Source organism: Leptodactylus fuscus, chromosome 6, assembly GCF_031893055.1.
Source record: "Leptodactylus fuscus isolate aLepFus1 chromosome 6, aLepFus1.hap2, whole genome shotgun sequence".
NCBI lineage: Eukaryota > Metazoa > Chordata > Amphibia > Anura > Leptodactylidae > Leptodactylus > Leptodactylus fuscus.
In genome coordinates this window covers 56,101,092-56,123,876 of record NC_134270.1, presented here as the reverse complement: position 1 = coordinate 56,123,876, position 22,785 = coordinate 56,101,092, and the positions used below count along the sequence as shown (strand labels likewise).

Sequence of the window (22,785 nt, the reverse complement as noted above, 5' to 3'; positions counted from 1 at the left end):
TTTTCAGAATGGTGCCAAGTGATATTTAGCAACATTAGAATTAGAAAATGGGCCTCGTGTCAACGGGGAATAATTGTCAGATCACTGTGGGACCCAACAGCTGGGGCCTGAATGAGAATGAAGTCCCTACTAGCAAATTTCATGATGGGGCTCCATTTACTTCTTTAGGGCTTCCAGGACCGCAGTCTCTGGAAGAAACATAGACATGAATGGAGCACCGGTCACTGGCTCTTCATTCACAAGGAGGGTGAATGGGGGACTTTCGGGCCTCTATTCTCCTGATTGCTGAGGGCTTCTGCTGTTGGACCCCTAGTGATCGGACACTTACTCTCTACCAACAGGATGGGTATCCAGAGGATAAACTGATAACCTATGTAGGTCTGTTGGCACCACTCTGAGAACACGGCTGTCCAGTTATTTTGAAGTTTGGCATAGTTATTGATGGTGTTCATGGTACATGTATGTAGTCTTAGCAGACATATTGTACATGTAATAATGCCAAATAGAGCACACATAAAAACAATGAAATTATAGACCCGCAATATTGTTTCATTCCACATTGACTAATCGACGTGTTGAAATTACAAATGTTGACACCGGTTTTCTAGTGAAATTGTGTAACTTTCTGGTGTACTAAGACTTCTGCACATTTATTAGAATTTTTTATTTTGTAAGAAGCTGAAAGGTACCTGCTGCGTCCTGTACTAGCGGGACATCACTTTTGGCTGGAGCTGGAGTGGCTATAACTGGTGTAAAAGTTGGAGCGCTGCTTGTTGGCACCACAATGCCCCTGCTGACCCCAAGGCTGGCAGTGATCAAGGAGTATGAGACACAAGATGGAGAGAGCAGGAACGGTAGGGAAGTGAGGGGAGGCCTAACCAAGGCAGGAGGAAAGGAAGGAGCATGAGGCATAGCCGCTGTTGGAAGTGGTGGAGGTGCATTGTGGGTGAGAGCGTCGTCAGAAGCAGAAGGGACCAGGCAGCCTGGAGAGTGTGAAGAAGCAGGAAAACAGAACAGAGAAAGGAAAAAAGAAACAGAACAAAATGAACCAAATGAGAAGCTGAAGAGAGAAAATGATGAGATGAAATGAAACACTAAACAGAGGAGGGACATCCAGACCCACAAACCTGACTGCATGGATGAGTCGTGAAATGGAGGGGGCTATAACTTTGGCTACTATAAACTGACAGGAAGGAATGTTACACTTATGTCATGGTCATTGTTATATTATGTGCTCTGGTTACTCGTGAGAAGCCGCAATGCTTATCTAACCTAAATATGGCAGGGTTGAATGTTTTAGCTTTCTTACCTGCATCAGCACTTTCATTGCCCACTGGAGTACTGGAGCAACTCCGATCAAGGTTGGAGGACTCAGAGGACATTCCACCAGGGCTGCCCAAACCAGTGTAGTCCATACACTCATCGGTCTCTGTGTCCATCATGGTTTGGAGGTTGGTCTGGAACGAAGGATTTTCTGATGACGATGGACTGTGGGCCGAGTTGCCACCCATGGAACTATGTGAAACCACCTAAAAAAAAAACATAGCACCTGCTTAGAATATGTGTGAATATGGTCAATGTTGCAGATGACAATGTACCTACGAGTTTTAGAAGTAGCTATCTAATGCAAATGTATTGTTCTTAATTCACCTGGCCCGGTACCCGGTCAAAATTTTTTCCCAGCATCCTCCTCATGTGCTTGCGGGCATGTGATGTCATCTGGTGTTTAAGGAGGAATGAAAACTGACAGCCTTCCCGAATACAATGGAAGTGGCTATTCACCTGGTTGTATTTACATCCTGGTAGGAAAGAGGAGAGAAATGTCAAATGATTAGAATATCGGAATATGGCAACCCTGTAGCCATAACTGTAGCCCTGTAACCCTGTAGCTGTATCCTGCTCATTTCCCTTTTTCCTAATCTCGTGTGCCTGCCGCAGAATGATAAAATATGTTGTTCTTTCTTCTAATTTCTGACCGTTGCTTCTCTAGCAACCAGAACAAACAGGTGGAGGGTTTGGCAGGTGAGGACTTGCAGTCACCATGACAGCGCTGCCTGACTTTGTAAGCTGGCCCGGCACCTGTAACTCCAAAAGGTGAGCAAATAAGAGCAAGAAGCGTCTCCTGACATCTGTAAGAGGACACGGCACTGGCTCTTGTATGTTGATACTGATCACCCTGGTTACTGCAAGCCGCTATTAACCTGGGACATAAATACTTTATGAGTTAACAGGGTGAGGTCTTCTGTTTTGTTTGTTTGCAAAGGTTTTAGTTATGCAAGAAAACCAAGAAAACTAGGGGCACAAACTACACAATGACTAATCTGTCTCAGGTTATTTTCTGGTATTTTACAACACTAATATTGTTTGTTACCCGGATCTACCTGGCTAGCTGACCGAGTAGCCTGTAACAAAGGAAAGGACTGCTTAGGGTGGGCTACGGACCCCAAGTCTGTGCATTTGACAGTGATCTTTAACAAATGTTGTCCCTATTAAGAATTAGTTAAGACTTGCAGACTGTGCTGGCCTGGGGGGCATCAAGTATTATGCAAGACCCCACCCTTAATGCATTTTCTGATTTGATTTTATAGCTTTTTTATACATCCCCCACTATAGTTCATCAGCAGTTTACTCTTCCTTAGAGTTAACTAATGTATATCCCTCTCCAGACGGTCATAATGTGTGCACCATCTGAAGACATAAAGCAACTATCACCTATCCACTGGACTCCCCCTGACCATGGGAACAGGGACTCTATTCTTGTGACTGATGGGGGTCCTTGATCTAGTTAATATTGATAATTTGTTGTTACTGGAATACAATTTAGAGGGCATATGTCACCGGAACCCAGCATATCGACAGGTTATGGTCACCGGTATCAATGGTGTTCTCACCTTGTGAATCAGCCTTAGCTGCCAAGATATCACTGTTTTGCCAATGGGATCTTTGGAGTGATGAGGGCATTGTCACTTACCTCTTTGTAGTTATGGCAATGTCTTTGTTGCTCCAAATTGATTTGCATATTGACAAACATCTCAGCAATGATTCACAAAGGGGGAAAACACCACTTCATTGCGGTGACCATAACCTGTTTATCTGTGGGACTCCCCTTAAGAAAACCCACCGTTTATACACATCATGAAAACAAGAACGGTTGCCACTGATTTCAACGTACCCATTCTGCCACATTCTTCTCTCTTAGTGAAGTATTTGAAGCCATTTGCCGCTCTTCGTTCCGCCTTCTCATGTTTTTTCACGTGCCATGGAAGCTTAGTGGTTATATTGGTGACAAAGTAACAGCTGGGCCTTAAACAGTGGTAGTGTCCACGCATCCTGAACTCACAGTGCTAAGGATATGGAGAAACAGGAGAAGATTAAGACAGGCTGAATTTCTCATAAAACATATATTTTTTTGGCTTTGCCATGTGTCTATGTTTTCAGTATTCTGTGGTTTGTATCATACACACCTGGTTAGGACACAGACACTGCAGGGAGTAATATGCAAACTGGTCTCGCACATTCACTAGACTGTTGTTGGGGTTGATGTGGTCAAGGCAGTGGGACTCTGCTTTTCCTGATGTCTTACAAACATACTTGCAGTTTCCAAACAAACAATGAAAATGAAATTTGTTTGCATATTTGCAGTCGGTGGCCAGGCAGGGATCACTATAAAACAAATGTCCAAAAGAGAAAGACATTATTAAGATGTGTCAGCAGGGGAGTGAAGACGTGTAGGAAACACCAGTCTTAATACAATCCCCTATGTTTATATGTTTTGTAATGCAAGGTATTTGGTTGAGTCAGGAATACTTGGTACACATAAGTGGTACGAAGGGATTTAAGGTACTCTGTGGATCACCCCCAGGCAATGCAATTCTGTAATATTTCAGAATGCTATTTTCTACTAAACTCACTTCTCCTGGAATTGTAGGAATCCTGGCTTGACTTGAGGTTTAGCATTTTCTAAAGAAGTTGTTGCCATGGGAGATGAGGCTAAACTGGGTACCGATGCTGGTATTTGGGGTATTTGTGGTATGGACGATGCCAGCTGTTTCCATGCTAGTAGAGTTGGTGTGGATGGCACAGCAGCAGGGCAGGGAGCAGGAACCTCGCATCCAGGTGTTAGTGTTGTGGGTATAGGAGGTGATGCTGACATTGGGGAGACCTTAGAGTCTCCTGTAAAAGAGATTTCTGAGCTGCCTTTTGATCCTACATCAGTCCGAAAATGAAAGCTGCAATAAAGACAACTACATTAGTAAGTGCGGATTTCACAAAAGAGATATTACATAAACCACTTGGACAACATTGCTTTAGTTTAGACACGTACTTTGCGTGTTTTATGGCTCCATCTTGGGTGCTGAATAGAGCTCCACATTCCTCCACAATACAGTGAAAATGCAGCTTATGCAGGAAATCACATTGATGGTCACACACATCAGCCGGATCAAATCTATTGATACATGAGTAAGTATTAATGTAAACCAAGTTAAAGCATGTTACGCTAGGTTCACACCTGCGTTCACGGTCTCCGTTCTATGGTTTCCGTCTTCTGCATGCCAGAAGACGGAAACTACAGACCGGGTCCGGCCGTGCGCGGCGGTGAGTGTTTTAGGCTCTCCGCCGCGAAACCGGATTTTTTTTATCCGGACACAGAGTACTGCATGTCCGACTCTGTGTCCGGATTATAAAACCCGGTTTCGCGGCGGAGAGCGCAAAACGCTCACCACCGCGCACGGCCGGACATCTCTCTCACCCATTCAAATGAATGGGTGAGAGAGACTCCTGCAGGTTTCCGTCTCCTGCCTCTGTTTTAGGCAGGAAATGGAAACCTCAAGTACGGACACCTGGGCGCAGATGTGAACGAGCCCTTACATAGCTTGCCCTTTGGTATGACTTTGCATGTTACCTGCGCAGATATGTCTTCCAAGGTTCTGCATTCTTTTCACGATCAAGGGCCTTCATTACTTTGCCTAGATAATGCGTAGACTCCCCAGCTCCAGAGTCGCTGCTCTCTGCATCTCCCTTTAGACTTAGCGAACTCCCTGCATTGGAGTGTTGGTTCTGCCAAAAGCAAATAAATAAAATTGTGAGCCAAATCTGTAGAACGCAAAAAATTCCGTGCAAGGCTGTAGGTGAAGCAATACAATTGTCACTAGTTATTGAAAACTGATATTAAATGATATTACCTTATTAATAAGAGAGGGATGAAGTAGTGGATCACATGCTGCGTCTTGTCCATTTGGCTCATTACTATATAAAAGGAACACAAGTGCGTAAATAGAGACAAGCGCGTAGTAAAACATCATTCAAAAAGAAAACACGTATGCGCGAAATTCAGCATTCTTTCGGTTCATAATATCAATGAAAACCCGACTTTTTCACCTGTTCAAGCTCAGGTCCAGGCTGTGCTCCTGAGAGCTGTTCTGTAGTGTTCCCTCTGCATCTGAAGTTTCTCCTTTGACGCTAAGGTGACCTGATGTTTGACCATTGCCGGCTGCAAAATATCATTTAGAACATGAGTATAGACAGTGTGACTATCAATAATTCTATACAATAGACTGCGGTTGATCTTTCAGGTATCCGAAATATGATTAATTCTATATATCATTATGGAATACTTTAAGAAAACAGGAACAAGTTACAGTTTGTAAGATTAATTGCATTTTTTTAAGAAGTATCCTATATGAAAGCATTGAATAGTATAAGAAATACTAAAAGAGAAGCTCACCTCCTTCAGGAGAAGGCGACTGCTTGAGTGCTGCTGCTGCCAACCGTGCCATCATTGGGGAAATTAGACCCTTACTAGCAGAAATCTTCTCCATGATGGATGTCGCAGCTGGGGAAGTGCTGTTTTGATCACTGGCCCCAGAAGCGGACTGCGGAGAAGAATCTGGGGCAGCTATAGGCATTATATTACTAGCACTCAGAGGTAAGGTGGTACTTCCACGACCACTCATGATGTTAAAGTACGGCCCAGAACCAGCAGGAATTGCTGAGCTAGACAAGGCTAAAGCCAGGGGCATATTTGTGGGTAATGTTTGGGATAGAAGACTGGAGATCTTAGTTGTTGGTGGAATGGTGCTGGTGGATTTATGGGTTTGTGGTGAAGGTGCTTCAGACACAGTTGGAACTAGGGATACGGAAGACTGCTGGCTTGTAGGGGAGGCACTCAGACTAGAGTTCTTGCTACTCAAAGCGGAGAAATCAATAAGATCATCATTGCTGGACTCTTCTAGGTCATTGTCCTTTCCTCCTATGAGGGAAGACGAGAGCCCAAGCACCCCTGAGCTTCGGATGTGTCGCCTCTCGTGTTTGCGTTTATGTGAGGTCATCTGGCTGGTGGAGGTGAATGTAAAGCCACATCCAGTGCGTATACAATGAAAGTGGTTGGTAGCCTTGCTGTACACACATCCCTCATATTTGCATTCCTCATATTTGTAGAACTTCTTAAATCCGTCTTTTGCATATGCATCATCTTTTATATGGTAGCTCTTGTGCTTCTCTATGTCACACTTATTTTTGAAGGTAAAGCTGCATCCTGGACGTCTGCAAACAAAGGAAAAGTAGAATCTCAGGTATTATGGCTTTTCTGTTCGCTAACAATACCAATACTGCTAGTAGATTACATTTCAGTGCTGGAAAAATAATATCTATTTATGCACCTATGTAGAGAACCAATACAGACAGGCGATATTAATAACTTTAGTACCGCAACGCGACTACTAGCCCCGTGAACATCATTATAGGCATGATTACCTGCAGTGAAAATGAGTGGTTTTCTGCCCATAGAACTGGCATTCCACTGTGCCACAATCTTCGGTGGCTCGGAAGCGCTGAAAGCCATCATTAATCAGCTGAGTGTTCTTCTTATGGAAGTTTTCATGTGTCATCACATCCGAGGTGCTTGTGTACACTTTGTTACATCCCACCTAGGAAATAGAGCAAGTCACCTTAATGCCAAATGGTCACATTATGAATACATAAACAAGAGAAGACTGAACAATGGAGCATAGATTTCATGCCAAGCAGTATATTGCTTCCGTGTATGTGTGACATATTCAGTCCACAACTACTGGTGAAGCTCATATACGTACAAGCTAGTTTACTTATTTACTCTGCATACAAGGTGTCACACTATATTAGGTAAAGAGCGAGAAAAAAGGACAAGATATTATTAGCAAGGGTCTACAAAACCGCAACAGAAAGTGTATTAAAATCCTGTAAGTCCAAGCTCAAAGTCTTCACGTCACTAATGGAATGTTCAACTTGTCTTCCCTCTGGCATCTGTCTCCAGGCAAAGCGGGCAACTTTGCCATATTGAGTCAAAAAAAAAGTGCGGAATCTGTAAATGCGGCAGCTGAGGGGGGAAAGCAAGAGCCAAGTGCCAGGGTCTGCACCATCTCACAAGTGAAAGGGGAAAAAAAAAGAACCTCCCGTGCCTTTCCCTATTCATTTCTGTCCTGCTAGCAGGTTGATGAGAACAGACAATAACAAAACCCTCTGACAAATACCCAAAACGAAAAAAATCTCCAGCTGTTTGCTGTACAAGAGCATACTCACTGTTGACACCTTGAAAAAAAGCAGAACCCCACCACGGGATCAGAAAAGAAAAAAAGAATTAAACAAAAAGCTGCAGAGGAATAATTTGCAATGTGGCACTAGGTTCTAAAGCTTGAAAAATGTGGGCTTCATATAAACAAGGACCTGAAATTTATCCGCACCAATTATGGACATAACCAACGTGTGTCCTACACAAATCTTGTTGCTTCGGCTCTTCACACCTTTAAATTTAGTATGGAAAAGTGTGTAGTAACAAGCAACGCTGAGCAGACCCCCCTAAAGTGACACAGAGGTGCAGGCAAAATACCGCTATAACAAAGAGGTGCAGGCAAAATACCGCCATAACAATACCCCTACGATAGTGCAGGTAAATATCCTGATCAATAAAATGGCCCAAACAGTTGGATACTGCCAGCAGATTTCTATACTTCCCGGGTCCTGGAGTTTGTCTATACAGGATACAACACAATTCCTTGTTCTATAATTGTTTAGTTATTTTCCCGGCATTTCTAGGTGTATGTGTAGGTAGAAAAAAAAAATCTATAGATTTAATAAGGAATATAAGGGGTATATTGAGATGTCACCTTTGTGCAGAATATAAGAGGGTGTTGTCTGTGTATTTGGGCTAGATACGACCTGCATTTAGCATCAAGGAGTAGGGTGTTACCTAAGCAGTATCATGGGTCTGGGTGGGGTGTATTTGTATACTGTATAATAAAGCTGGGTGCTGGCTCTATACGTATCAAACAAATCCACTCAACATGCAGCTTTTGTAAGACCTGCGTCTTTTTAGAAGTTGGTTCAGTCTTTTCATTTGTCATTTAGGATGACTATTTGCAATGGGTAGTGGTCAAAAAGTCACTGCAAAGTAATCTGCAGGCAAAATATAGCAGACACTTAAAAGTGAAGTTTTATAGCTCTCTTATATACGTGTGTACTAGGACCCCTTTATATGGACCGATGAGCTGCCTGCAACAAGTCGTTCTCCATATAAATACTCCCAGTGCTGGATATGCTCATCCGACAAACAGGCAACTGCTCATTCATTGGCTCACTGCATCTTATGTGCAGGTATAAAAAGCCTCATCTGTCAGCCAAACTTCCTCATATAATCCTGCATTACAAATGTAAACTGTATGGGGCGAGCAATTGTACTAGAAGTCATTTGTCCCATACAGTACAAGGATCAACACAAGAAAATGGAAGCTGAACAAGCACCGATCAGCTTATTATATCATCCATTAGCTATTGTTATGGGGCCCATTATATGCTCACTAACTTCAAGACCTCTGCTGGTAGTCGTTGAATGGAAACAATATATTTTTTATTGCATCCATGGGTCACTTCTCACATCTAAGGCCCTATTCACATCTGTGTTCGGGTTTCAGTTTGGGTAGTCCACTTCGGGACCCCTGAATGGAAACCTATACGCATTAAGAATCCACATGGACTCCATAGACTATAATGGAGTCCATGTGGTTTCAGCTCGGTGCTTGCACAAAACATGCGGAAGGAAAAGGTGCTGACTGTTTTTTGTTGCAGATTTTGCTGCAGTTTTTAGATCAAAGTCAGGAGTGGCTTGAAAATGAATTTTGACTTTGGTTTAAAAAACTGCTGCAAAATCTGCAACAAAAAACGCTGCGTTTCTGGATTGTGAGGCCTTAGTCTTAAATAGGTTTCCGCAATGTGGGGCCCCAGCATTTGTCTGCTGTTTTTGTTGTGTTTTCTGGAGCAGATTCTTCTGCAGTTTTTAAGCTAAAGCCAGAAAAGGATTCAACAGGAAGATGTCCCATTCTTGGCTTTGGCTAAAAAAACAACAAAAAAACTAACAACCCAAAATCTGCACAAAAGAAGTAACAAAAAGGATTTTTAAGGGCTTGATAATGACCTAACCTCAAGATAGGTCATCAATATCAGATATGTGGGTGTGCTGGGAGTTGGACCCCATCAATTTGATACTGGTGACCTGACCTAATCCTATGGTAGGGGCAGCAGCACTTTCTGTAGATTATGTACTGGCTGTAAGTTTTGGTGCAACTCCTTTCCATTCAAGTGAATGGGCGAGTCAGACCCTGATATTGTGACCTATCAATATAAAAAATGTATAGACCATCTCTTTAATGTATTCCTATTGGCCCTCCCTTCTACGAGACTTACCTGCATGCAGTGGTAGTGTGTGCTTTTGCCATTTAAGTGGCAGCCATGATAGTAAACACTGCAGTCATCTAAAGGACTGAAACGCATGAATCCATGTTGCAGAGAGTTGTCTCGTTTCTTGTGCATATTGTAATGACGAATAACATCTTGCTTACTGGTAAATCTCTGAGTAAAAAATACAAGAATACAGAACCCTGTCACTTGTGTGCTCGGCTACTGCCCGCTACATGCACTTTACATTATAACTACAGGGCAGCGGCAATGGCGGGATGGTCTTACCTGGTAGTTACACTCAGGGTCCAGGCAGTGGTAGTGCTCCCGGTACTGATACGCACAGTGAATATGACCACAGTGTTGGCTCCCTGAAAATCTGCAAAGAAGTGCAAACCATCAGTGAAAAGATAAAGTATATGACAATCATGAAATTATCTTAAGGAACTGGGAGGCTATTGATGCATAGCTAGACAGCTGTTTGGATTACATCAGTAATAATGTACAGCGCCTATGGAAATGGCAGAGTGGAGGATGCACAAATACATGGTGTTTCCTGACTCCAGCAGTGTTGGATTGGATGCTGGTGAAAACTGGTACATGGGCTTATGTCATATGGTCCTAGAGACAGAAACATTCTCATCTCCATACAAACCACTCCTACCTGGAAATGTATTTCTGGTATATATTTACATCTTCTGGGGGCTTGTCTGGGGGCAGTCCATTCCTGGTGAGAAAGACAGGCCAGAGCTGGTTAGAGTCCACTGAGCTCCCTATCCAGCTCCGTCTCATGCCACACTCCCTGATCTGGATGTTAGTAATTCACAGCCAAATTACTTCACCTGCTATAACTAGTGCCCAAACCCCCTTTGCTGCAACAGGCACCCCCACACATACATTTAATGTGCCTGCAGTGTTCCTATTTACTCTATTCATCCACAGACAAAACCAATAACCACCATTCCCAGCATCATACAAGCTTCATAAGAAATACTAACATTTTTTCGGTTAATACAAGCCCTTTTTGCTCCCAATGTAGGTTTTGTGTCTTGCTTTTTATGCCTCTTATTTCCTACAGATGACGACTTGAGTTGTACGCTATCAATAATGTCAGCAAAGTTTCTGTCTAAATGAGTACTGTAAGCCCAAGTGGAAAGTAGTCACATGGAGGTACTTACTTCACAGTGGAGACTGTCCCTGTAGTGATGGAGTCTGTCTTGGAGAAAGTTGACTTTAGATATTCTGGAGTGTTGAAAGGCAAAGTGACTGGTTGTTCAGATGCGGGCACAGGGGTGGTGGGAGTGCTTGTGAGAGGAGCAGGAGATATACTTGGGACAACCGCTGCGGCTTTCAGTGGAGTGAGTTTTTGGATATTGCGCACATCGTATTTGGAGGGACGGCCAACTTTCCCTGTTTTAAAAGCAATAGATCCGCCCATGTCTTGGTTCCCTTCACCGGGCTTAAAAAGATGAAGATACTTGACATTCTCCAGGTCATATTTGGAGGGTTTTTTGTAGGTGTTTCCATTTTGTGGTCGTAAAGATTCTCCAGTTTTTAATTTCTGAATAAAAAAGTCATACTTGGAAGATCGAGACATAAGGCCTTGCATTTGAGAGCTGCCCGCTGTCGTCAGAGGCAAAACAGTAGTTTTGGGTTCTTGCAAAATGATTGCCTCGTGTCCAGGGCCTCTGCTGGTTAGGGGCTGCTGAGTTGGCTGCAAAGTTGATGGGCTCTCTTTGCTCGGTACAGTTTTGGGGTTGAGTTCCTCAGCTTTCACAATATGGGGAGGCCAAGACAGGTTCTCTCCAGCTTTTAGCTTTCTGATGTACTCCTCATATTTGGAGAACCTGGCTCGTTTGCTGAGGGGGTCTTCAGCAGAGGTTGGCTCTGAGGTAGCAGCATTGATCTTCTCAAAGCTAATCTTCTTTGCAAGTTCATCTCTTACGTTGGGTTGAGCGTACCCAAACATCCCCAGAAATTCACTCATAGTGTTGGCTGCATAATCTCGCAAAGACGATGTTTCTCCTGTATGCGCATAAAAGTGAAATGTTCAGTTCACAGAGAACACAGCCTGGTCTATCCCTGCCTCGCACACACATCTGGCTCACTCGCTAGGTTTTATGACTTTTAAATTAATTTCTTTAAAAAAAAAAGTAATTAATACTGGTAAAATAAAAAGGAGTTCATCAATGGCAAGAAAATCAATTCCCTGAATGTTCTCTGCGATGGCTTTTCAGTACATTAAACAAAGTTTTCATAAATGTCTCTGCTCTCCCATCTTGGCCTAATAGGAAAGAGAATCATTTTACTGGAAAGGAAGCCAAGTCTTATCTGTCAAAATGTATGGAAATTTCTAATATATATGTGCTGGGTTATGTGCGCCTGAATATTGATTCTGTACAAAATGTCATCATTGCAAGTAGAGGTTTGTTTTTACACTTTTCCAAGCGGTAAAAGACATGAAATTTAGAAAAATGATAACCTATGGCAAAAGTTACTTGTGTTGTCCCTGTTGGATCCTGGACATACATTACAATAGTGTAACAGTAAAGGAACAAACTTGATTTATTCTCACATTTCTATATGCAATCTAACCCTACAACCTTTACAGAAAAATTAAGAACTCTATCTACTGTATATGTGGTGGAAGATGTTACATGTTTTTATTGTATGGTAAAAAAAAGTTATTGACAAGCGCATGAAGATCTCTGACGGGGACACAGCAGAGGGATCCTGGCCCTACAATATCTTATCATAGAGCACCCATCTATGTCACTGTAATAGTCTACCAGCTATGATCTCCATTATCCTGACCTTCTATGGCCCTTATACCTTCTAGGCCTCTGCACACATTGCGCTTATAGAATATCTACCTTGGTCCTTGAGGTGGTTCTTTAGAAGAAACTATATCATTTTAGGGGCCTAGTCTGTGCAGAATATGGAGGGTGCCCAATGCCATAACTAAGGACCAAAACACAATGTGGTCCAAAACTAGAAGGATTTTGTAGTGTTCAGTTTCTCCTGTTATTTTTGTCTTAAAATACTGGATAAAAGTTGTTTTTGAGCTGGGAATTGAAGGGTAAACACTGCAAGTATTTTGCTGCTCTTCACATTGTATTGCAAACGGCGAAAGTTGCAATGAAAAGCAGCAGCATAAATTGACATGCTGCAGCTGGTAAATGCACCACTAGGTAATGTAATGTAATAGGTGTTTTGTACAATGTGTGGATGAGATTGGTTTAATACTCATGCACTTTGCCACTACTGTACAAAGCAGTAGATTGGGCACTATGAAGCCTACAAGGGCCAATGTCCAATATCAATGGATCCTTAAACTGTGTTGACCATTTCATGAACTTAAGGATATGTATGGATAACCTGCTGAGGACCCCATGCCAGAAAATTATGTGAACCCACACAGTATGCAAGTGTGCAAGTCTCTGTGCCTTGCATGTTGCAGTGTCTATTAACCAATGTGGTGGTACACGGATGAGCAAGATCATGAAAGAGATTTTCCCATGTACATAACAATATTTAAATTTGTAGACAATTAAAAGATAAACATTTTTGCAAATATAAATAAAAAAAAAATTATAAATATTTTTAAGATTTTCTCCAAATATTTTGGTGGTGACAGTCTTTTGTCTTGGTTGCCAATTATTATTATTATTATTATTATTATTATTATTATTATTATTGTTGATTTTTATAGCACCATTAATTCCATGGTGCTTTACATTTGGGAGTTACATACAATACACAGAATATACAGGTAGATATAATACTAACAATGACCGACTGGCACAGTGGGGTAGAGGGCCCTGCCCGCGAGGGCTTACAATCTATAGGGAAGGGGGGTAGAGACAGAAGGAGAGGGGGAGACTGTACAGATGGCAGTGCGGTGATAGTGTTATTGGAGGTTGTAGGCCTTCCTGAATAGGTGAGTCTTCAGGGCCTTCTTGAATCCTGTGATTTGGGGATCAGTCTTATGTGTCTTGGTAAGGAGTTCCAGAGTATGGGGGATGCACGGGAGAAATCTTGGAGGCGGTTGTGTGAGGAGCCAATGGATATGACCATGAGTGCAGGAATTATCTATGGTCTGAGACGTAGCCATGATTTCCTTATTGTGCATAGGTTATCAGGCATGGACATTACAGGTATGAGAGTATAACCCAGCCAAAATAAGGCAATCGTAGCTGGGTTTGTGACAAGTGCCAGACTATAGAAAGGTCCTGTATTCATGGTTGTATCCACTGGCAACCGATCAAGACAAAAGACTGTCAATTTGTAATTGTCTATAAAGTTAAATATGATTATGTTCATAGGAAAACCTCTCTTATAAGACGTCTAGTGTCCATTCACTGATAGGGAAGGAAGTGATGGGGGTCTTTACTATAATTGTCTTGCATTATGTTAAATATCTGTGGGTTAAAAGCAATTACAGGAGAGCCAGACCTCCCTGTTTGCATATAGTGCAGAAAACGCTCCCCTCAGTGTCCCTTGGTTAGATGTCAGGGGACACAGGACTCAGAGATAAAAATAGCACATGCTGGCTATATTTGGAAAGAAAACACTAAAGACATAGGAATCTTTCTTGATCCAAGATCTGACTAGAAGTGGCTGTGTGTACCGTAGTCCTGCAGTCATTTGTGTATTTATGCCACTATCTGTGCACACAATGAGCGAAGTCACCTTGTCCCATAGAGGGAAATGCTTTCCTATGGGCGTCTGTTGAAGGTCACACATCTTCCCATTGATCTCACAATGTTTGTTAATTACTTTGTCACTGATGTGGTGAAGGATAATTAAACAGCTCTGTTTATATCTTCATGCATAATTATGAGCCTAGCACTGCCACTCGCAGCCAACCAGCAGACAGCCAAGCCAACAGTCTGACCGCCTAAACACTCACACAAAGATATATAGACAGGGATTACAAGCGAGCTCCTGTCTGCGGGGCTGTCATACTGAAGAACAAGTGCTGCATGCTCAGTAAAATCAGAAGAGGGACACTATCCTATAGCTGAAGGGCAGGGTTACCAGTGCATAGGACACCACTAACGCTTACAAATAGGAGTATTGTGTTGTCGGCTTCATATAAAATGAGGAAACTATTACATATGTGTGTATAGAACGTAAATGTTTGTAAAGGTTGTACTGGGCCATTTCATTTGTGTAAAGAAAATCCAAACATTTGTTCTAGCTGTAAGCCCCCCGACAATCCATTTACCTGTCCCTGATTCACCCCATTAGTTGCACTGTCATCTCCTTGCAATATGGTTATAAAATATCAGTAAAAGTACAGTATACAATAGTCATCTCCTGCTTGGATTGTGGGATATATCTAATAATATTCTTACTGACTTTTACTATTCATAGCTAAATATAATCTGGGCCAGTGTGTTTTACCCCCTTCAGTACCCCAATGTCTACGGCCTCTCACCTAGTCAACCAGTACCCTGCTTTACCCCGACAAGGGACAATAACCTCAAAACAGCTGTCTAGGATGGCTCTTTCTTCCTTTTGGAGGAGAAATTCTGGTTTGGTTTTAATCCAAGATCATGTCACTAGGCTTCCTGAAGGCCGGTCACTGATCTATATGGAGCTTCTCATCAATGAAATGACTTACCTGAGGGGGCTCCTGAGGTCAGTTTTGCAGGTGCTTCTGCATCCTTGGAGACTGTCCTCTCTGATTCTCTTTCTTCCAGGAATCTATTCCCTTGGGAGGGTCTGGACTCTTCAGTGTTATCTTCTTCATCGCTGCACCCCTTAGGCTGTACCATATAGACCCCCTCAGGGGGAAGCTCAGACAGTCCTATTCTTCTGCAGTCTTTGTTCGTCCTTTCAGAGGGTTCATCTGTGTATTCTCCGTTGACCCATTTCTCTATCACTTCCCTCCGTCGCTTGTCTTCCTCCGCACTTCTTTGATCAGTACTGGGGTTTTCAGTTGGATCCACTATTCGTTTCTGTTCCCCATCTCTTTCGTTGTTTTCTGGAGGTCCAGCTTCAGCATCTCCTGTATCTGATCCCTGTACAACTTGCCGGCTCAGTTTGGCACAGATAGCATTTAGTTTCAGGCCGCCTTTCCGTTTGGCAGCCATCTTCGGCTTTCCTGAGGTTCCGTCAGTGCAAACACTTCTTTCAGCTATAGGGGGATGACAGAGAAAAAAAGTAGTAGTAAGTGATCTTACATCCTCACCAGGGTGCAGTGCACCACTAAAACTGCCAACAATTCTTACAGTAGCAAAACATTTACTACTATACAACTGCAAATCAAACCATTGCTTAAAGGGGGTTATGTCACGAAAAGTATTTATCCCCTATCCATGAGATAGGAGCTAAGATACTGATCAGTGGGGGTCCAAATGGTGAGACCCCCACTGATCCTGAGAATGGAGATATAGCAGTGGATGCAGAATATGCACTCAATAGAAGTGACTGAAACATGGGCGTTAATTCTATGTCTATCGCTACATTTACAACAGTGGTCTGAGCAGTCAGACCCTCACCGATGAGCAATTGATGCCCTATCCATAAGGGTGCTGGATATCGGGACAATTATTGGAAATGAGTATTCATGAGAATGCTTGTTCCCGAAAATTGGCCATTAGAGTCTGGGTTTATGCAGTGCATTATTCCCCACAAAAACGCATGTATGTTTTTATGTAAACTCAAAACCACCAAGTAACCAGGTGTAGGATGAATACAAACAAACTTGTGCGGCAACAGGTCCGTGGGAAAATGGCATGGATAACACATGGATGGTATCTACTGCCCGTGCTTGTGCCTCCACAAACCCACCGATTTACTGCCTCATAAACGACAGGAATAAGACCTGTCCTGAGTTTTGTCCTGGGGTTCTGGACCCCTACATGGATCCATGTTAATATACAGGTTTCTGTATGATACCATAGAAAATAAGAGGTCAGTATATGAGCCATTAAAAACACAGCTGGTACAGTATAGATTCATATGCATGGAGTCTTATGCAGCATCCTATTGCTGCCAATAATCTATACAACTGGAGGATATTTCTCATCTACTCAGTTACAGCAGCCTTAAATACATGTTCTTTCTATAATGCCTCTGTACCTCACTGTTTACCCTCCTCTAGAGAAGCACTTGGCTTATCCTACTACGTTTCTAGTGTATTTCCAGGCAGAAGAGACAAATAAAGTAAGATATACAAAAGCTCTTGGTTTTAAGGAACTTCTATGTCATTTTTGCTAGTTTTAAATCCTATAAATAATAAGTTTATGAGAAGTGTTACTTAGTGTATTACGTTGCTTGTCTTATATACACTGCCATAATAGAAGCATGTAATGCACAAGTGCAAGTCAGACCCCCTCCCCAGATTAATCCTGAAGGCTATAATGCTGTAACCTGACAGACAGGAGGTTAGACATGTCCGCGGGACCCCTGACTGCTCCTGGATGCTGAGCTGTATCTAAGGTGAGGATGTGCGAGTCACATCAGTATATCACTGGGAAAGGAAGATAAATTTGGCTATTACTAAATCAATACTAAATGGGCGGCCTGTTATTATACCAGAGGAGGTATGCACGTGTGGCCCATGACCGTCACGTGCCAGCCTATGTTTCAGTAGGTGGCCTTGGTTAAAAAGTGCGAAATGGATGTTTACAAGTAATTACGGGCATGGGTTAGAAAGGGTTAAGTGGTGGCTCCCGCACTGGTTGAACGAGCCTAGCATGTTATTGCTCTGTTAAAATAAACATCCCGCTTTATTTCATTTAGCCCAAACAAAAATTCTTTTATTTTACATCAATATAAGGAAGACATTCATAAAACCGGCCTGTCAAACTGAACGTTTTCATCTTTTTCCCAGCACAAACTCACCAACTACTTTATTTACACACACAACTTCCTCTTAAAACAATGCCAGCGCAATATAATTGCCTCATGAGCCCGCCGTCCAAAAGGAGAGAGGACGCACGGAGGAAAGACGCTCTGCTAGACCTGCTACCTGAGAATTCTCTGGGTTGTCTTCTATAGGAGTAGACACGTCAGACAAGTGTAGATACTTCCCTTACAGGAATAGCAAAAAACGCAAACTTAGGTAGAGGATTTTTAATGTATAAAATAATAAAATGCTAACTGTAAACCAGGCCCCATTGTCAGAAAAGCCAGCAGGTTCTGCTATCTGGATCTAAAGTGACCTGGCTCAAGCCCTAGATCAATGCGCACAATGCACCAATATTTACTATAACACTCACTTTTTAATCAGTGCTTAAGAATTCTTGAAGGAAGTCATACAAGGAACTCTATAAAGTACTTTAGAACAGATTTGTGGTGCTTTCTACATACTTTCCCTAGTTACCGGTAATCCATTTTTTGGCCTGGTCTGCTATATCCCTTCCATGAGTATAGAAAATGAATCCTGTGAAATAGCACCAATTCTATCCACAGGCTGTGTCTGGTACTGCAGCTCAGCCCGATTTGAGTAAATGCTGCAATATTAAACACATCCAATGTACAACAGCACCAATGTCTCTAAAAATAAAAGGAAAAAATTGCAACCTTTATCTATAATCTCAAAAACCCCTTTCACAGTCATTTTCTTTAGATAGATCTGCCATGTTTCAGGCATCCATAATATCCTTATGCTACTTCTATTAGATTTTTCTATTAAAAAAAGATGGTTTAAATAGAAAAGAGTCACATAAAATGATGTATAATTTTAAATTGATAATAACTCCAGTATGATATTGATGTGGTCCTGAGTCCTGTACATCAGTATAGGGAATATACATGCTTGTGTGTACTACATGTAGCACATTCTACCATCCAGATTATCAATAAAACACATTATTGCTTTTAGTTCAGGAAATGACCTTGGACGTGCGCTGTCCCCTGCTCGTGTCCTTGCCTGTTTTACGCTTTCCGAAGTGTAGTAGTTTTAGTGAATGTGCTGCAGTGAAATTTCCATTTTATAGTTTTTTTTCCTTCTTCCTTTTTTTGCTTGCATTGTTGGATTATTTTTCTGATAGAAGCGCACTCATATCTGGAGACTGCTGACATGTAGTAAAATGACCCATACAACCATCTTGAAATAATGGAATCAGACAGAATCTAAGTACTACATTCAGTACGATCATGTACTGCTTCATGTGTGAAGCTATGAAAATACTTCATCCAAAACCCAAGCCGAAGACAATCCTAATACACCGATCTCACACCGCATCCAGATTTCTCCAGAAATACATCAAAGTGTCGTTCACTCACTAGTTTTTGTGAGGGCAACAAAGTGACTAATATGAAGTGTTCTGAGACAAGTTATATCATGTGAATGAAATCTAGACATCTTCCCAGCTCTTTTGGTAATCCGTAAACCTTTGTTATATCCCATCCTTATATTGTGCTACCTGAAATCTATGTGGAAGGTCTCAGTGTGTGGCGTATTCTGTAAATGGAGGGGCATCTGTTTCCAGCTGTCATTCACACTGCTTGTTAGTACCACATCTCCTAAATGGCCAGATGAAATATTAATCCTGTGTATTTTCATTAGATAAACTTAATTGCTTGCATCTGATGAACTGATTGTCTCTGCAGTACAGACAAGTCACCCATGAGCACCGCCACTTGTATCACTGGCACAAACTAGAACTTGTCACCTTCATCACATGGTGCCAGGGTGACCCTCAGGGATGGCAGTCACTGCTGCGCCTCTGTACGTGAGATCAAGTCTGGAGAACTACAGCACTCAGCACAACGTAGTCACGATCACATACAAATACTACACAACCCAGCACAACATAGTCACTACAGTAATAGTAGTAGGTGATGGTGGCTAATACAAACGTCTTAAAGTGTATATAAATCTTGTCAAGATAAAATACTAAGACAGTAATGTTGATAGATAGAAGACAATGTCCTATGAGAAATATAGACGCTCAGACAAGCACCAGCTTCTGGGACTATAGTCATGTTTTCTATTGGCCCTAACAATATGGCTATAAACCGCCGTAAATGTAATTTCCTAAATCATACGCAAAGGTTAACCAAAGCCTTCAACTTAATAGCAGAAAATGCAAGCTGCCATTTAGCTTTGTACATACACAAGACTCGAGACCCTCTCAATTACACATGCAGCTGCAGTAAGCAAAGTGTTAACTGCAATTGTTAAATGGTACGGCAGATTGCCCCAATAAATAATTTACTGATATTTATAAATATTCAAATCAGCAGGCATCAGAAATTGAAAGGGAGGTGACATTAATTCCACAGCTCTCCAAATTCATCTGAGAATCGTTTCTCATTTCAAACAAATATTAAATCTTTGGCGGCAGTCCTGAAACATCCTCCGTGCTGCCGTAACTCCCACAATGCACCGCGGAGGACCCGGGCCTAACACTATGGCACGTATAGGCGGAGAATACGTCCTAGAGTCCGCACCGGAAATATACAATCAAAGTGACCAATATGGATCTGCACGTCCAGAAAAAAATAATAATGATGGTGGTGACGAGTACCCAAGTAGTACATAGGTAACCACTATTTATATGTAAAAGCTATAGGGTAGCGGTAACCTAACCAACAGGCATGGATAGCATCTTCATGGTCACCTTTGGCATGGATGACTCCATTTAACATGAACCATTCATGTCACCACCACCCATACATCTAAGGCTGTTGTAGGCCTTTAGTGGCCCATCTGTGGTATCTACTTCATGCACTGATCCAATGTCTGCTCCATCCAACAACCTCTCTCATTATTCACGTATAGCTGTACTGGACTCCAGGACCTGGTGATGGCTCCATCAGACCAGTGATGTCATCGGTAACACATAGAACATGTCACCGTACACAGTCAGGCCGTTTTATACCATATCAGACCCTCCTTCTGTGCAGTCTTGCCTTTTCTTGAAGGTTACTATGTACATTTTTTCCTCTTCTTCCATATTCCTGCCCTCTCGTGATCTGCTGATTGTCCTAGCTTTTCTATCCTAGTCCAGAGAAATGAGCCCCCTCCCTTGTTCTATCTGTAAATCATGGCGTGGAAAGAAAGGGGGGTCGGACCTGGCATCCCTGCTGAATTATAGGTTTTCTAATGCAGGGCCGGCTGTCAGCTCCCTGTACTCTACTTTATAGCTCTGTCTGTGTGTCTCTGAACTCCCTGGTAGGAAATAAAGTTACCCCTTGGCGAGACTTCTAAACATTTCATTCAGTGTGAACGCTGCTTAAGAAAAATGAGCATATATTTCTTCCTAAAGATGTATCCTCTTCTCTGGATGAAGCTTGCACAATGCGCGAGCTGCGGAGACTGTGCTACATGTATTACAATACAAAGTGCTGGAGCCAATTCAAACTCTTGTGCACTGGTCAGACAATTTATTTTCATTTAAAAATAACACCGAATATAATTTATTTTTTAATTATCATTTTTATTTTATGGGTTCGGCCAGAATTTTAGAAATTGTTCAATCGGGTTTAGTCCTAGGTGGAGTTTCATTTAGAGTAGATGTTGTCTAAGCCTCTGGTTGTGACTGCACTTACAGTGTATTATTGGTTACAAACCAGAACTTCTTATACAAGTCGACTAATGTGAAATAACTTTTGTTTTATGGGGAAATAGAAGGCTCTGACAAGAAAATGGAAATATCGCTTTTGTATCAGTCTTCAGCGTCATACACATGGCCGGTCAATGTGCGTAAAGTCTGTACAGTGGGACCTAAAGTTCAGATAGTTCCATATTGTGGATCTTTGGGGACTTCATATGCCACCATATGATACAGTATACACCTCAAGAAGGAATTCCACATACTTTAGTATGCCTCTGTATAACATTGGAACTACAATATAGGCCCATAGATTTCTATGGGTGCCATATTATGCATTCGTACATTGTAGTGCTGGCTATGTGGATGGTAATAATAGGTATGTCCATCTGATTCTCATCAATGAAAGCACCGGTCTTTTACCAAGGTTAGAAAGCTTCATCCATGCTACTGGGTCTTCGCCAATGTGTCTTATATTACAGTATGTCATCTTTAAGTAGTCTATGGAATGAATACAAAGCTATCTAAGGAGAAGAATCATGGATGGCTATGTATATAATCTTTGATGTTAGTATCTTATTCTTATTGCAATATCTAGGTCCTCACAAGCCTCAAATATTGACTATAAAATACTGCCAATATTACTAATAACCTCATCAATAATGATGTAGCATTTGCTTTGAGTTTACTGACATCTGATGTAAATGTTCCCATGTAAACCCTATGTAATGTTGTTCTCACAATTCTAGGGTCACTCAACAACCATTGGTATTCACTACAGTAAAAAATTTACCAACTCGCTGACCAGTCAAAGGGCCAAGTTGTGAACCTATGAAAGGAAATAATTTCTCCTTGCGCCATTGTGTTGCCCAATAATATAAGTGGCCTACATTAATCTTATACATTTGCAAAGTATAAGACACAAGGACCCATGTAATAATGGAAAAAAGCCAACAGAGGACAAAACACTACAAACCCATTGGTGGGTTTTGCGGTTATATTATTACATAGTACCATAGTAGATGAGGATGGATGAAGACATGGGTCCATCAAGTCTAACCTATAACCCAGAGGAAGGCAAAAACCCCCACGAGGCTGAAGTCAATTGCCCCAAGTCAGGGGATAAAATTCCTTCCCGATTCCAATTCCGGCAATCAGTATAAAACCCTGGAGCAACTTGTCTTCACATAGTCCTCTAGATACACTATATGGCGCCTCTATCATAATGATACTGGGGCGATTGGTGCTTTAGGAGAAGCTAAACAATGGCAGGTTTACAGACCTACTTAAGTTACGTTTTTGTAGAAGGCTGATCGGTACTTTGGCACCGGTTATAAGCTGAATCCAGTGATGTCATTGGCTTTTATGGGTAACTGCTCCATATTTTCTTTGCACTCGACTTTATAGATTAGTCTAATATATTCCTCTCTTGCTATTGCTTACGGAAAACCATATCCAAAATTCTAGCATTTGCTACCCAACCATAGAACGTCCCAATGCCCATCCAGCCACACGAAGATTCAGCCCCTAAAAAAAAAACCCACACAGAATGCCCCCTAGATTT

General features: G+C 41.9%; 1 protein-coding gene across 6 annotated transcripts in view; it reads right to left on the bottom strand.

The window, feature by feature from the left end:
• Window positions 1–22,785, bottom strand: part of CASZ1 (castor zinc finger 1) — a 194,614-nt gene that overhangs the window by 5,154 nt on the left and 166,675 nt on the right. For 4 of the 6 annotated variants that reach the window (XM_075280011.1, XM_075280010.1, XM_075280012.1 and 1 more), the window contains 17 exons: window positions 15,335–15,850; window positions 10,884–11,730; window positions 10,370–10,432; window positions 9,994–10,084; window positions 9,715–9,879; window positions 6,754–6,926; window positions 5,726–6,543; window positions 5,380–5,491; window positions 5,184–5,247; window positions 4,904–5,058; window positions 4,325–4,447; window positions 3,912–4,229; window positions 3,465–3,663; window positions 3,173–3,344; window positions 1,651–1,799; window positions 1,310–1,529; window positions 690–983 (listed from right to left, as the gene is read on the bottom strand). In XM_075280011.1, coding sequence (XP_075136112.1) covers window positions 690–983; window positions 1,310–1,529; window positions 1,651–1,799; window positions 3,173–3,344; window positions 3,465–3,663; window positions 3,912–4,229; window positions 4,325–4,447; window positions 4,904–5,058; window positions 5,184–5,247; window positions 5,380–5,491; window positions 5,726–6,543; window positions 6,754–6,926; window positions 9,715–9,879; window positions 9,994–10,084; window positions 10,370–10,432; window positions 10,884–11,730; window positions 15,335–15,806 — 4,435 coding nt within the window. In that variant the 5' untranslated portion in view covers window positions 15,807–15,850. The remainder of the gene's footprint in view (window positions 1–689; window positions 984–1,309; window positions 1,530–1,650; window positions 1,800–3,172; window positions 3,345–3,464; window positions 3,664–3,911; window positions 4,230–4,324; window positions 4,448–4,903; window positions 5,059–5,183; window positions 5,248–5,379; window positions 5,492–5,725; window positions 6,544–6,753; window positions 6,927–9,714; window positions 9,880–9,993; window positions 10,085–10,369; window positions 10,433–10,883; window positions 11,731–15,334; window positions 15,851–22,785) is intronic. The other 2 variants (XM_075280013.1, XM_075280009.1) reach the window with 2 other exon arrangements.